The sequence below is a fragment of the Rhea americana genome, unplaced genomic scaffold (assembly GCF_003343005.1).
Source record: "Rhea americana isolate MKP2758 unplaced genomic scaffold, rheAme1 scaffold_7, whole genome shotgun sequence".
Classification (NCBI taxonomy): domain Eukaryota; kingdom Metazoa; phylum Chordata; class Aves; order Rheiformes; family Rheidae; genus Rhea; species Rhea americana.
The window spans coordinates 8,957,181-8,971,491 of NW_028186867.1; the positions used below are offsets into that span (position 1 = coordinate 8,957,181).

A 14,311-nucleotide genomic window follows, 5' to 3' on the forward strand; every position below is an offset into this window, starting at 1 on the left:
AGGCAACAGTTAGTAACTAGCCTCTGCTATATGTAGTTTTGGGTCTGCCATTTCAGCTGAAGTGTCTGGCAAACATAACTAACCATCCTAACTACGATGGTACTTACAGGAAAGGCTCAGTCTGAACTTGTATCAAGCCATTTCAGCAAGTAATCACTGCCAAGAAATAAAACTGAATAACAGCTATCTGCATTAGTGTATTATTTACATTCACACAGAGAGGATCCTATTGAAAGGGACTTTGCTGTTAAGTACTCAGGTAAGAGGCCACTCTCTCCAACACAAAACCARTATAACTTTGTCAACCTAAAAGACTACATGCAAGTCTTAAGTATTGCTAAGATAAGCAGCTCATTACAAATGAGCCAAAAGATCAAACCTATCCCCCAGAAACTGTATTACTCTGGTTAAATTCTGATACTAGCTTCAGAAAAAAAAGCTTTTGAATACTGAAATATTTCTGTATAACCATTCTCAGCCTCAAACTAATGCTGCTTTTCAGCATTTGACTTAAACCATTTGTATGAAAAACATAAAGAAGAAAAAATACTTGTAAAATGAAAAAAAAAAGAGCTACATTCTTTTTTGAGTAGAAACATTAAATTGGAGGGAGGGCTGCAGGATCACTACATCTGAATGAAACCTGTCTACATACCCTTTCAGTATGGCTCATGAGAGTTCTACCTGAGAGAAGGAGAAAAAAAGGGAATTCTCCCCCTCACTCATAGCACTTTTGTCTATTACTCCTAACATTTGTAAGATTCCTAACTCCATTTTCCTTTGTATTTACATCATCTGTTGTTTATGTCATACATGGACAACAGCTTTCAAAATCTAAAACTGGGATTTGGGAGTAGCCACAGAGTGCTTTACTCATCCTTTATTAGTCTTGGCTAATTATTCTGGAAATATGAGTTATTTTATTCAGGACAAAGTTTGTAGTAGAAAGTATCAACTATTAGAAATGCTAAAGAATTAAAATTTTTGCAGACAACTGAGAAAAACATTCTTTCCTCCCCTCTAGAATAGAGATGGTTCTCACTTGCATTTAATAGTAACCCTTTCTCCAAGAACACCTCCTCACACAGGTGTGCTTATACATTACACACAGGAGATGACTGGCACTAAAATATGCTTCATATTTACTGTCTTACTCATGGAAATGGGCAGGATTTTCAGTTCAGTAGCTGAAACAGAAGAAAAGTTTTCTGAAATAATGACAATCCACTTTCCTTTCCCAAAAGAAAAGGGAGGGAAGTACCATTGGTAGCATTGAAACTTGTTCTTTTTTTCTGTGATATTTTCCAATTACTGAGCACTCATCAGATTCAGTCTTGTTTCCTACCTGAGTCTTGGCTGCAGCATTCCACATCATAATTAATGGGTTATTCATTTTTTTTCTTTATATACTAGCCTAGATTAGACTAATATCTACATCTTTCTGCAGTGGCCAGTACTACTGAATTTGGATCCAGGACTATAGCCTCCCCTCCCCTCCCCTCCCCTCCCCTTCCCCCCCCCAATTGCAACTGTAATACAAACAGAATTCACTCCTTCTCTCCTTCCTGCTGTGGAGTACTTTTACTATTTAYACACCAACTAGCTCTACAAGTGCAACTGTCTGTAATCAACCCCAAAGTGACAAATGTCTCTCAGTACTTCCTGTTATAAGGAATGTGACAACATCTCTCATAGGATAGCATGAAAAAAAGATTCTACCAGAAAGTAATAATTTTACCTTGCATGACAGTTTACAGCTTTCTCTGCACTATGATCCAGGAAATATTTTGATCTGTAAGGCAATCAGCAATCCTCTGTCATCACATACAAGGAAACCTTGTCAGAGCTAATTTAAACAATATCAGGTGTGGCAATCAGCAGCCAGCAGAAATAACTTGACAGCCACAGTGAAGTAATAGCCTGTAGTGCACTTTAGGGTGCATTTTGGCGTGGCCTGCCATGAAGGCAGATCAGACAGAAAAAAGGTTCCAATATAGCTCCAGAACTCAAAGTTTTCGTTTGSATTGTGCTTAAAAATGTACACCTCCTTTAAAGAGGAACAGAATGAAAGTTCTGCCCACTCACTTAACAGATCTGCTCCTGGCACACACTGAGAAACTGCTTAAATTAGTTATAAAGATAACTTTTAAGTGCTTAAAAAGAGAACTGCTATTAAACTCTGCAAAACTAGCAGAGTGAAGCAACTCAGGCAGAACCTATCCTTTTTGTTTGCCAACACAAATTAATTAGCCTACCTATTTATACTGGCTACACATGTACAAACCTACTCAAGGTCCGAAAGTTGCATAGTTGTTTGTGAGACTGCTCTGGTCTTGAGAAATTTGACTAATAAAGATACTTGAGGAGGAATAAAAAACAGCTTGACTCTCAAGATAGGTAGAACCTGTGGACTAGGAAGATACACAGGCATCAAACTGTGTGTAGGTGTGTATAAATTTGTATGCATATACACTTAAAGCACATTTAYTGCAGCTTATAAATACACAATAAAAACAAGGGAATAGCAGAAGCTGTAAGGATCATATATTTATAAAGGATCTCTAAGTTACTGCAGTATAATTGAAAAGAAAGGGAAAAGCAGGCATCAGTGGTGAAGCCACCTCAAAACATAAGCTAGTAAGACTTTCTTGAATATGTGCAGTCCAGAGCATGACTTATTATAGTGATACAACTGAGAAACAGAATAAAATTGAAACATGCAATATACATATTACCCTACTATTCTTTTTTACTCTTTTTGTGAATTATACTGCTATGATCAGTATTATTCGTGCTTGTTCTGTCTTCCCCATAATGTTCGTGTCTCAAGTCTGATTTGATGTCAGCTTGCTTTTTTTTTAATTAAGAATGTAGGCAGCTCAGAAGCCAGGTCTTAGAAAGTATACAATACTTCAACAATAAGAAAAACTGCCACATTTATACAAGATCTCTAATGCATTAAAAATTTAATGCAATCTTTTCAATTCTGGGCTATTACCAGAAGTATCAGTGAAAATCCAACACTTGCTAGGTAACTTGGAGGCCCAGGAACCTCTGTCTTGTAACTTTCTATTCCTTGATTTGGCTTTGTATCTTAACTTCACTTCTAATACTTATGATCACATTGTACTTTCAGTTGCCCTGGATAGTTAAAGCACACTACAGTATACTCCTTTGTAGTTGACTTTTTTCTTAGCAGCATTATCCTACCTCAGTCTGTGAAATAGAAGTATTCAACTTTTTCTGGCATCAAATAACTGCAAAGATCATAGGTACAGCCCAAAATGGAGAGACAAAAAAATCTACAGTGATTTTTAAAGTATTTTTAAAAGTTCTAAACTAGAAAACTATCACTTACCTAACACCACTTTCTCACATTAAGAACTCCACTGAGAGAGGCAAAGGACAGCAATTCTGGCTATTTGAACCCAGCAAGTATGTGTAACTTCTTGTTCTGGTCCTGTTGTATTCTAGGAAAAGTATTTCAGGAGCTAGAGGAAAGGGCAAGTAATTGCAGGAAGGCTAGAGAGCACCTYGTCAGACTGCAGGATGTGGGTTTAAGAATACACTTTGCACTTAAATTAGAACACTGAAGTAACTGAATGCTTCTTAGAGATGTTCACAGAATGTTTATATTCTCTAAAAAGTACTGGTGAAATAGAATAAGATATTTTCTTTCACACTACAGGGTGGAGATAAAAAGAGAAACTATTACCTCAGCTTATGAACTAATGTTAACATACTACTGTCTTGACATCACTGAAATATTGCCACACATTAGTTACTGTTTCTAGTGAGCAAGAGGAAAAAAAAACGTTCTCCCTAAGCTAGGCATACTAGCTACTGAAAGGTACTGTTGAGCCTTAATGTTCTTTAAGCTCCAARTAAGTACCACCACCCTAAGTCTAGTCTATGGCTTTTTCCTTCCTGCTACTTATGTCACACTTCAGAGACCTCTCACATTCAGCTTGTCTATGGGTGACTTTCACAATAAAAGAAATAGCATATTATCTTCCACATACAAAAATCACTCAGGGAGTACAATGAACCACTTCATAAGCGGGCCAAACTTTCACTTTGAAAGAATACACTGTTACAAACTTTCTCTACTTGTCAACAACCTACATTCCCTATGAATACAATAGCTAAACAAAGTAAAGTAATAAAGGCAGGTTTTATTTTCCAGGACTGTAGTTGTGGAGCTGTCTATTAAGAAGGGTGAAAAGGAAAGTTTCATTAAAATAAACTGAATTTGAAGGAAATCTATTATGTCATGTGCCATTTAATTTTTTGATAGTTCAATAGTTCATTTGTTGGGGAGGGGTTTAATAGAGCTTATGTTTTAAATCAGTTGGTTAAAAACAGTACAATGGCAAAAATCTGATTTACTAATACAGTCTAAGTACRTCCAAAAATTTTCTAGCTGCAATTATTATTCCGCTCTGTAGCTTGTCGATTTTCCTATTTCTACTCTCATTATAATAAAGAGGAAGCACAATTATTTCAAGGCCAGTATTTGTGTCCTATCAAATGTTAGAATTTAATCCAGTGTGATTTGAGAAAGAAATCATATTCTTGCAGGGTAGTAAAGCCTTACTACACTTAGAAAAAGTTGCATGCCCATTGCATATGTCTTCACTTCAAAGGACTTTGAAATACACCTTGGAGTACCTGCCTAAGGAAGGGATTTTAAGACCTTCACAGGTCAGAATAGGTTTATTTGTTACCTTGTTGAGACTGGTGCCTTTTATACTATGACACAGTGCTAGGATCCTCAGCTGTATAACTGAGCTGGTAAAAAAAAAAAAAAAAAAAAAAAAAAAAAAGTGGAAAAGATGCTTTCTCTCATAAAACACTTCTCTTTTTCCTTTCATCAATACAGTACTAAAAGCAATTCAGTGTGGGCCACTTTGTCTTCCCTTCCTTTTTTCAGTTCCAAAAGGCATGCTTGTTTTGTGGTATAATGGAAAACTGCCAGATGCCACTATTAAAAGGAAAACTCTTACAAGCTGTGATACTTAGCAAGAACTCCGCTCAGTGTGTGGCCAAAGGGATACAATCAGACATTCCCCTGTTGGTAGAACATGGTTTTGTTTTGTAAGTCCTAAAGCCCCAAGTACCTCCTGTTAAGGTATCGTATCGGTGATAACCTTCAGAGAGTAACCATTTTGCCTAATATTTGGGTTATTCATTTCCCTCCTTCAAAACTCTGACTTGGAACACTGAAGACAATGTCTCTGCTGTCCAGAGCTGTCAGATGAGCACAGACTGGAGCAAGTGATTCAAGTGACAATGATTTACAGGAAAGCCAAGGCCATGCACAGGGACGAGATAAGAAAAACAGTACTTCCAAGGAGAAAAAAGCAAGCTCTGGCCTCACATCTTAGCATGGACCTATGCCCTCTTTACTTCTGGGCAGAGGTGGTGCTGAGTGTCTGTGTTCACAGGACATTCAGTGATGAATTTACCCCTGCCCTAAAGGTTATGTGATTGTTGAGGTACTCAGTGCTCACATTATAGCAAGCGGGCGCTCACGACTATGTCTGTGTGGTGCCAGGTAGTGCTTGGACACATTTGGGTTAGCCAGAACATTAAGTCCTCTGGGAAGGATGAAAGACCACAGAAAACTTACAATATGCACTTCAACACCTCCCATTTGCTATACTTTTCTATTTCTCCCCACAGTCTTTGATATGCAAACGTGTGTCCCCAAGTGACCTAAAAATAGCAACCCTGAACTTCGAAAGTGCTGAGCAGTCAGTATTTCACTGGGCTCATCTGACTGCTTTCCAAAAGAAGACTACTTCTTCAGGAGCATTGCTAAAGCTATCCACTGTTAGAAATACTGGCATTGTAATAAGGAACTGGGTAAAGGAGTGAAGAACAATGTTACATGAAATGGTGAGTCTCCTCTGTGTTGTGGGACAGCTGATTTGCTTAAAGRCAACACTGCACAAATGGAAAGACCCTAATAAGGAGCTGACTGCACACCAAAACTGGACTTAATCCTCTATGCCTTTTATCAGCTCCACTTCTGCTTTGATTCTGAAAATTAGAATCATAGAATCATAGAATCAGTAAGGTTGGAAGGGACCTCTGGAGATCATCTAGTCCAACCTCCCTGCTCAAGCARGGTCACCTACAGCATGGCAGACAGGGTTGCATCCAGGCGGGCCTTGAAGATCTCCAGAGAAGGAGACTCCACAACCTCTCTGGGCAACCTGGTCCAGTGCTCCGTCACTCTCACAGGGAAGAAATTCCCCCTCACGGTCAGAAGGAACTTCCTGTGCTTCAGTTTCTGACCATTGCYTCTTGTCCTGTCACTTAGCACCAGTGCAAAGAGTCTGGCCCTGTCCCTTTGACACMCTCCCTTCAGGTACTTATACACATTGATAAGATCCCCCCTCAGTCTCATCTTCCCCAGGCTGAACAGGCCCAGCTCTCGCAGCTGGTCCTCATAGGGCAGGTGCTGCAGCCCTCTGATCATCTTTGTAGCCCTACGCTAGACTCTCCCCAGTAGCTCCATGCCTCTCTTGTACTGGGGAGCCCAGAACTGAACACAGTACTCAAGATGAGGCCTCACCAGGGCTGAGTAGAGGGGCAGGATCACCTCCCTCAACCTACTGGCAACAGTCTTCCTAATGCACACCGGGAGACCATTGGCCTTCTTGGCCACAAGGGCACATTGCTGGCTCGTGGTCAATCTGTCATCCACCAGCACTCCCAGGTCTTTCTCTGCAGAGCTGCTTTCCAGCAGGTCAGCCCCCACCTTGTACTGGTGCCTAGGGTTATTTTTCCCTAGGTGCAGGACTCTGCACTTGCCCTTCTTGAACCTCACAAGGTTCCTCTCTGACCAGCTCTCCAGCCTGGCCAGGTCTCTCCGAGTGGCAGCACAGCCCTCAGGTGTGTCAGCCACTCCTCCCAGCTTGGCATCATCAGCAAACTTGCTGAGGAGGCACTCTGTCCCCTCATCCAGGTCGTTGATGAAGAAGTTGAACAGGATGAGCCCTGGGGGACGCCACTGACCACAGGCCTCTAACTAGACTCCACACCACCGATGATGACCCTCTGAGCTCTGCCTTTCAGCCAGTTCTCAATCCACCTCACTCTCCACTCATCTAACCCACACTTCCTGAGCTTATCTAGAAGGATGTTATGGGAGACAGTGTCAAAAGCCTTGCTGAAGTCAAGGTACACAACGTCCACTGCTCTCCCCTCATCTACCTAGCCAGTCACTCCATCAGAGAAGGCTATCAGATTGGTTAAGCAGGATTTACCCCTGCTGAATCCATGCTGGCTACTCCTGATCACCTTCTTTTCCTCCGTATGTCTGGAGATGACATCCAGGATGAGCTGTTCCATCCCCTTTCCAGGGATGGAGGTGAGGCTGACTGGCCTATAGTTGCCTGGGTCCTCCTCCTTGCCCTTCTTGAAGACTGGAGTGACCTTGGCTTTCTTCCAGTCCTCAGGCACCTCTCCAGTTCTCCAGGACCTTTCAAAGATGATGGAGAGCGGCTTGTCAACAACATCCGCCAGCTCCCTCAGTACCCGTGTGTGCATCCCATCAGGGCCCAAGGATGTGTGGATGTCTAGCCTGCCCAGAAGGTCTCTAACCCTATCCTCCTCAACCAAAGAAAGTCTTCCCTTCTCTGGACTTTCTCCCTCAYGTCTAGGTTCCAGGATTCCTGGGGGCTGCCCTTAGCAGTGAAGACTGAAGCAAAGAAGGCATTCAGTAATTCTGCCTTCTCTGTATCCCTTGTCACCAGGCCCCCCGCCCCATTCAGTAGTGGGTCCACATTTTCCCTAGTCCTCCTCTTGCTGCTGATGTATTTGAAGAAGCCCTTCCTCTTGTCCTTGACATGCCTTGCCAGACTCAATTCCAGCTGGGCCTTAGCCTTCCTCGACACATCTCTACATACTCTGACTGCATTCCTGTAATTCTCCCAAGTAGCCTGTCCCTTCTTCCACATTCTGTGTATTTTCTTCTTCTGYCTGAATTTGGCCAAGAGCTCCTTGCTCACCCATGCAGGTCTCCTGCCCCTTTTGCTGCACTTCTTACTTATAGGGATGCACCGCTCTTGAGCTTGGATTACTTCTCTCTCTCCTCTACTGTTTCGTTCCATGCTTTCCATAAATTCCAAAATATGCATTTTATTATTTGATGCAGTAATATATCTAGTCCACTACTTTCTTCTTCACAGTGCTTTAACTGTTACATATTAATACTGGGAGCTTCAGGACAGGGACTCAGTTTAGTTGACAGGACAAGTCAACTGTCTAACTTGTAGGATAACCTTCTCCTACACAGAAAGGAAGACATACTTTAGTGTAAGAAACCAGCTGGCAATTTAGGTAAGTTAGATATACTGCCTGATGCTCTGACATTCCCCTGGYGTTCTTGACAAATGCAGCAGCTCCATAGCTTCAAAAGGGCAATGTTATTTATCTGCATCAGAGGAGGGAGACCAGGGAAGAGGGAGCAGGGAAGGAAGTAGGGAGGTGAAATAACTTCCCTTGCATCTGAGCAACACTTAGCTGAAGTTATAAAATAGTCAGATTCCTATCAAAAAGAAAAATGGCCCAGGACTGAGATCCTTAACAGATATAGATAGATGCAGTTCAGAACTGTAAAGTCTCTGTTTGGTAGGATATATGAGGAGCTCTGTAATTTAACTCCTTTCTGTATAACAGGATTTATGAAAGTTTGTGGAAACAAAAAGAATTACTTTGGCAACAATGATTTTCCAATACTGTAGGATGTGCCTGACCTCTACTAATTTYATGGCAACTGACACACGGACTCTTAATGACTGCTTTGTCCCATACAGGCATAACATAATTTACTCTGTCTGAAGTCAGTGATCTGAGGACACTGTGTACAAAGTGAAAAAAAATATATTTGTCTGAGAATGTCTTCCAGATGTTGTTGCAGGTGGGAGATTGTATTAAAGCATTTCTCCAACAGGTATTAAAAATCARTTAAATCCAGTATGACAAATTAGGCAGAGGGAGAGATCAATGTCATTCCCTGATAAAAACAGAGATATCATATCAAATATGATCTCTTTAAACACTATAAGGATATAAACAGGGCAAACAGAGCATAACCACAAATGGTTAAAAGTCTTAGCCAGAAATACAGAGCCCCATTATATAAATAAGAAAAAAAAAWGAAAAATAGCTCAAAATGATTATATACATGCAGATATCTACTGGCTTTTCCCTAAATGTATCCATATATATACTGCCACAAGACACTTCTATTCTATCAGATCTCTTTGGAGATAAAAGTGTCTGCTGGCTCTAGGGAGAAAATCCCTAGAGTTGCAATATATTTACAGAGGAAAATCCTAGTCCCTTCTTCTCAGCATTAAGGAACATAACTTCTGTAATCATGTTATGTGTTTTGAAGAGGGCAGATGTACATTCTTCCCCTGCTGTGTCCTACTTTTGCTTTTAATATGCTGCTTCTTTAATCACTCATCAGAGCCYGTGGCCTGTTTTTCACATGTATGCACTGGATAACAAAAGAAAGAAGTGTTCCTGATTCTGCCAAAGACCTGCTGAATCCTTTGGAGCTAGCCCATCCATATCTCTGTCCAAACTGTATACATGTGAAATGGAGCCAAAAACACTTAACCTCCTCTTTCTCAAACATCAGTGTATACTAACCAAAATATAATATAATGTATGTGCTCACAGATACCTTTCCTTACTTGATCAGGAGGATGGAAGCATCTCCTCTATGAGGAAAGGCTGTGAGAGCTGGGCCTGTTTAGCCTGGAGAAGACTGAGAGCGGATCTTATCAATGTGTATAAGTATCTCAGGGAAGGGTGTCAAGGGGATGCAGACAAACTCTTCAGTAGTGCCATGCAACAGGACAAGAGGCATCGGGCACAAACTGAAGCACAGGAAGTTCCATATGAACATGAGGAAAAACTTTTTTACCCTGAGAGCGACAGAGTACTGGACCAGGTTGCCCAGAGGGGTTGTGGAGTCTCCTTCTCTGGAGATATTCAAAGCCTGCCTGGATGCAACTCTGTCTAACATGCTCTAGGTGACCCTGCTTGAGCAGGGGGGGGTGGACTAGATGATCTCCAGAGGTCCCTTCCAACCTCAACCATTCTGTGATTCAGTGACTTGTAGAGAAAGGAGAACTTACTTCCAATATCCGGCCGCAGCTTTTTGTCATACTCTCTCAACAGCTTGTTTAGTATGAGGGTCACATCTGTGTCCTGTGTTTTTGGAGCTAATACCCATTTTTGGTTAGTCGTTCCATCTTCATATTCATCCTCTTCAACCTTTTTAGAGCTGCAATAACAGATAAAAAAAAATAGATGTTATTTTACATAAATAAAATCTGAGTTTATATTCTGAGTAGATCTCTAGATTCATTTTAAGAAGTTTTAGATTTCTCTCGTGGGTTTGTCTATCTACGCAACCACAGGATGTTTTTGCAAACAGATGTTCTCATTCACAATTGTTGAGCGTTTGTGGATGGGGCATCATCAGACACTGTTTTGAAGTTGTCTTCTTCCAGGCTCTCAGAGAAATTACAGTCTGTGAATTAATACAGCTATCAGGGTACTGTTTTCTATCTTATACTTTAACCAACCTATCCATACTAGTTAATTTACAGTATGCTCTTATGAAGAACTAATATCTGCAGTATTATTTGATGAATCCTTCAAGACAACTGATTCATCTCTTGCAAAGAGGCTAATAAGAGTATTAAAAATTCAGAACTTTTAATACTTCCTGATCATTTTATCCTATTAATAAATTATTATATTCTCAGTGCCTGCATTTCAGAGTTTAATGTATTACAAGGCTCAGAATTAAGAACTTGCTCTTTGAGTGTAAGATAGATTATCACAGGCACACAAATATGTTGCATACATTAATCTGAATTTCAGAGTCTCCCTATAGTTTTAGTAACATTAAAAAGGCTAGTACTACATAAAAAGTTACAACTCTTCTTCTTTCTTCTTTTATTTTAAGGGTATGGTGATACAAATGTAGTAAAACTGCATCTAGAGTTATTTCCACATGAGACCAATTTCATTTGTGCAGCTTTTTGTGCATGAACAGTAAAATGTTGATTTGAAGATGTATCTTTTGGTATCTTAGAAACCAAATCTATTTCATCTCTCACTTGAGAAAATCTGTGCCAGTTAAGCCGAGATGAAGTTATCGGGAGAAAAGATAACCTCAGTCATGGAACCTAGAATAGTAACCATCCAATGCTTGAACTCGCAATTGCCCTAGTGATTTGATATCATTTCACAGTGTTTTTACACAGATGTCAATTATGCAAGGTACAAAGCAACAGAAAATCAGAGGCACAGACCTTGACTATTCTTGGGATGTGCTAATGCCAGAGCTGCCTCCATCAAAGCAATCTTCTCTCTCTCTCTTCCTCTCCCTCCCCTTCTCTCTATAATGACACTCGAGTCTTTCAAAATACCTTAGATTTCCATAGAGTGGTGATGACCACTCTATAGTGACAAAAAATTAATTATAAAAATGTAATCATACAGCATCATCAACTTTCATTATTGCTTGTAGACAACCATTCAAGCTAATTATCRAACTTTTAATTGTTTTAATTTAATATGTCCTAAGTATTAGCCATGAATCATTTAACATAACCCCACAAATCAGCAGTGGCCTGGGTACCCTTTCCATATAAAAATAATTTGCAATCTAGCCCCTGAGCATTTCCTATGAAGAAAGTTCATACAATCAAGTTCCAAAAGTATAGAAAATTTTATGGAAAATTTTGAAGAGAGAAACAGGCATTTTCTATTAGTAAACTGCATTTTTAGAGCTTGAWTTTTTCTGTGTAATTCAATCATGAGTGTTTAAAAAAAAAAGCTAAGAGAGATTTTGGGTTTTTTCCCTTAAGATTCATGGAGAGCAAAATGTTTGAATGCTGCAGTTAAAATTCATTCTCAAAGGAGGCACCATTTCCAAACATATGTGGCTTGTATCTCACAGCTGAAATGCTGCAGTGGTACTGAATTTCTGATAGGAAATGAGCACCAGATCATATGCCTTCTTCTTTTGTACCCACTGCACCTWTATTGGAGATATTCAGAATGCATATAGAAGTGAGAACCGAGTTCATGCASGACCATGATTCCCATTTCAGGAAGCAGCTTCTTTAAACTAGTTACTATTAAGACTCTAAGCACCTACAGACTTTTTAAATCCCTTCACTGTAGCAGCTTCTTTCCTAGAAAGTGCCTCCAAAGGATATAAGTTGCTCCCTACCTTCTAGATTAAGACTGCGGGTGGGAGAGATTTCACAGTGAGTCAGACTAACAACTGTGATGCACATTAAATATTTATTTTTCAAGGTGTTTGTTTCCCCCCGAGAGTTTCTTTTTCACTTCTCTTGCTTGCCTCTAAACAATTAAGCACTCTGAAGGCACTTGAGGTTACTTTTTCACCTGTAGCTGTACTGCTGATGGCCAAACTCCTAGTACGTCCCTGATACGCACAGAAATAAACGTGGAATGACAGCAGGTGATTTGCAAAAAGGGAAGAAGGGCTGCCCTCTTTCCCCAGATTCCTAGGGAGCCGCTAGCTTTGATCCTGCAAGAAGATAGAGAAAAATGCATAACCCGCAGAAGGCGGCGGCTGAAAACCTCTGAGAGGCTGTGAAAGAAAGGGTTTATTTCCCAAACAAGCATGTCCAGGACATGCTCTCCTGGCCTCAGGGGCTGAAATGAAGCAGCCTCTGTTTCCCGTGAGGATTTGGAGGGGGGGGAGAGAGAGAGAGATGCCACTGCTGGGCACCAGCCCACAGGACAAGCTGCTGAGTGGAACAATACGGTCCATAAATCTGTGTTTTAGGGAAGGTGGGGAAAGGGGAGGAAAAGGAAGGAAAGAGGAAGAAAAAGGAAAGGAAGGGAAGGAAAAAGAGGAAGAGGTAGTGGAAGGGGAAGGGAAAAGGAAAGGAAAGTCAGCGGCATYTGCTGCCGGGGAGTGCCGAGGTGACCCCCCTGCCCGGGGCTATGCGTACGAGCCCTTCCTGGTATCCCGGACAACTACTGGGGCCGGAGGCGAGCGCGGCGCGGAGCCTTTCCCTCGGCACTGCCGCTCGGCTGCCGCCTCTCCCCGTCCGCCACCTCGCTGCCAGAGGCCCGGCCGGCWGTGACGGCTGCCCCGTGACGGGCGCCAACAACGGCCGCGGGCGGCCGTTTCCCCCCGCGCGGGCTGGGCCGGCGCTGAGGCGGTTAACGGTCGCCGCCGGCGGCAGCTCGCGGCAGGGGCGCCCCGCCCCCCGGCCCAGGGCCCCCGCGGCGTGTCCCGGCCGCCCGGCTCCCGCTTCCCGCGGTTGCCCCCCTCTGCCTGCCCGCCGCGCCGCTGCCCTGGCTCGCTCTGAGCGTGCCCGCGGGACTCCCCACGCTGCCCGCCGTGTGCCGGGCTCCGCTAATGCCCGGACAAACCCAGTAGCGAGAAAACTTTCCGGCGGGCCGGCTCGGGAGGGAGCCCTGCCGGCGGGCCGCGGCTTCGCACCCGTCTCGGCAAGGGTAACGGCGGCGCCCGCCGCACTGGCTGCATAGACACCGGGGTTTTAGCTGGCGACTGGGGCTGGGTCCCGAGAGCGAGCAGCAGCAAACGGCGTTTCGGAATAAAACCCAGCACAGAGCAGAGAAGGATAAAATGTTGGGGGGGGGGGGRGGGGGAAATCCCGGTGTCCTTCCCAGCCGTTAAGTATTCTGCAAACTCTGAGAGTGTCATCCTAGCCCGAAAACCCCAATATTGGGAGGAGAGGAGAAGGAGGGAGTGGGGGTAGCTGAAAGGAGTACGGACTTACCAGGCTTGAAACACTGACAGAAGGAAGAAAACCACTAGAAGCTTAGCTGACATGGTGTGGGCAGATCTGGCCAGGTAAAAGGTGCAGCAGGATGAAGTAAATGTTGCAGGATGTTCACATGCAAACAAGAATGAGGCAATGAGATGAGGCTCTTATTCTCTCTTCTTGTGCATTCTCAGCTTTATACCCTGAGGAAGATACCCCCTTTAACACTGCTCCAGGAGGGGAGGGGGAAGAGAGAGAGGAAAAAAWAATAATAATAAAAAAAAAGGTGGGATGAGGGGGAAAATCCCCAAAGGAGATCCTTGCAGATCCAAGTATAAATCAAGCTCCACAGTCTGGCAGGCGTTCAGTAGGCACCGTGCTGCGGCGCTTCCCCCTTTCCTGACAGCCCGTTGTCGGGAATAGCGCAGCGGCCCCTCCTGCTTTCCAGGCTGGCACTGACCGTACCCCCTCGGCGGCGCCCAGCGCCGGAGAGCCCG

General features: G+C 42.8%; 1 protein-coding gene across 2 annotated transcripts in view; it reads right to left on the reverse strand.

Annotated features, from left to right (window-relative positions):
• The window catches only part of GABRG3 (gamma-aminobutyric acid type A receptor subunit gamma3), a 324,177-nt gene extending 310,248 nt beyond the window's left edge, over nt 1-13,929 (reverse strand). Inside the window, exons 1-2 of one of the 2 annotated variants that reach the window (XM_085321582.1) lie at nt 13,830-13,929; nt 10,164-10,312 (exon numbers count right to left, since the gene is read on the reverse strand). In XM_085321582.1, the coding sequence (XP_085177708.1) occupies nt 10,164-10,312; nt 13,830-13,882 (202 nt within the window). In that variant the 5' untranslated portion in view covers nt 13,883-13,929. The remainder of the gene's footprint in view (nt 1-10,163; nt 10,313-13,829) is intronic. The other variant, XM_085321583.1, reaches the window with a different exon arrangement.
• Between the last annotated feature and the right edge of the window lie 382 nt (nt 13,930-14,311).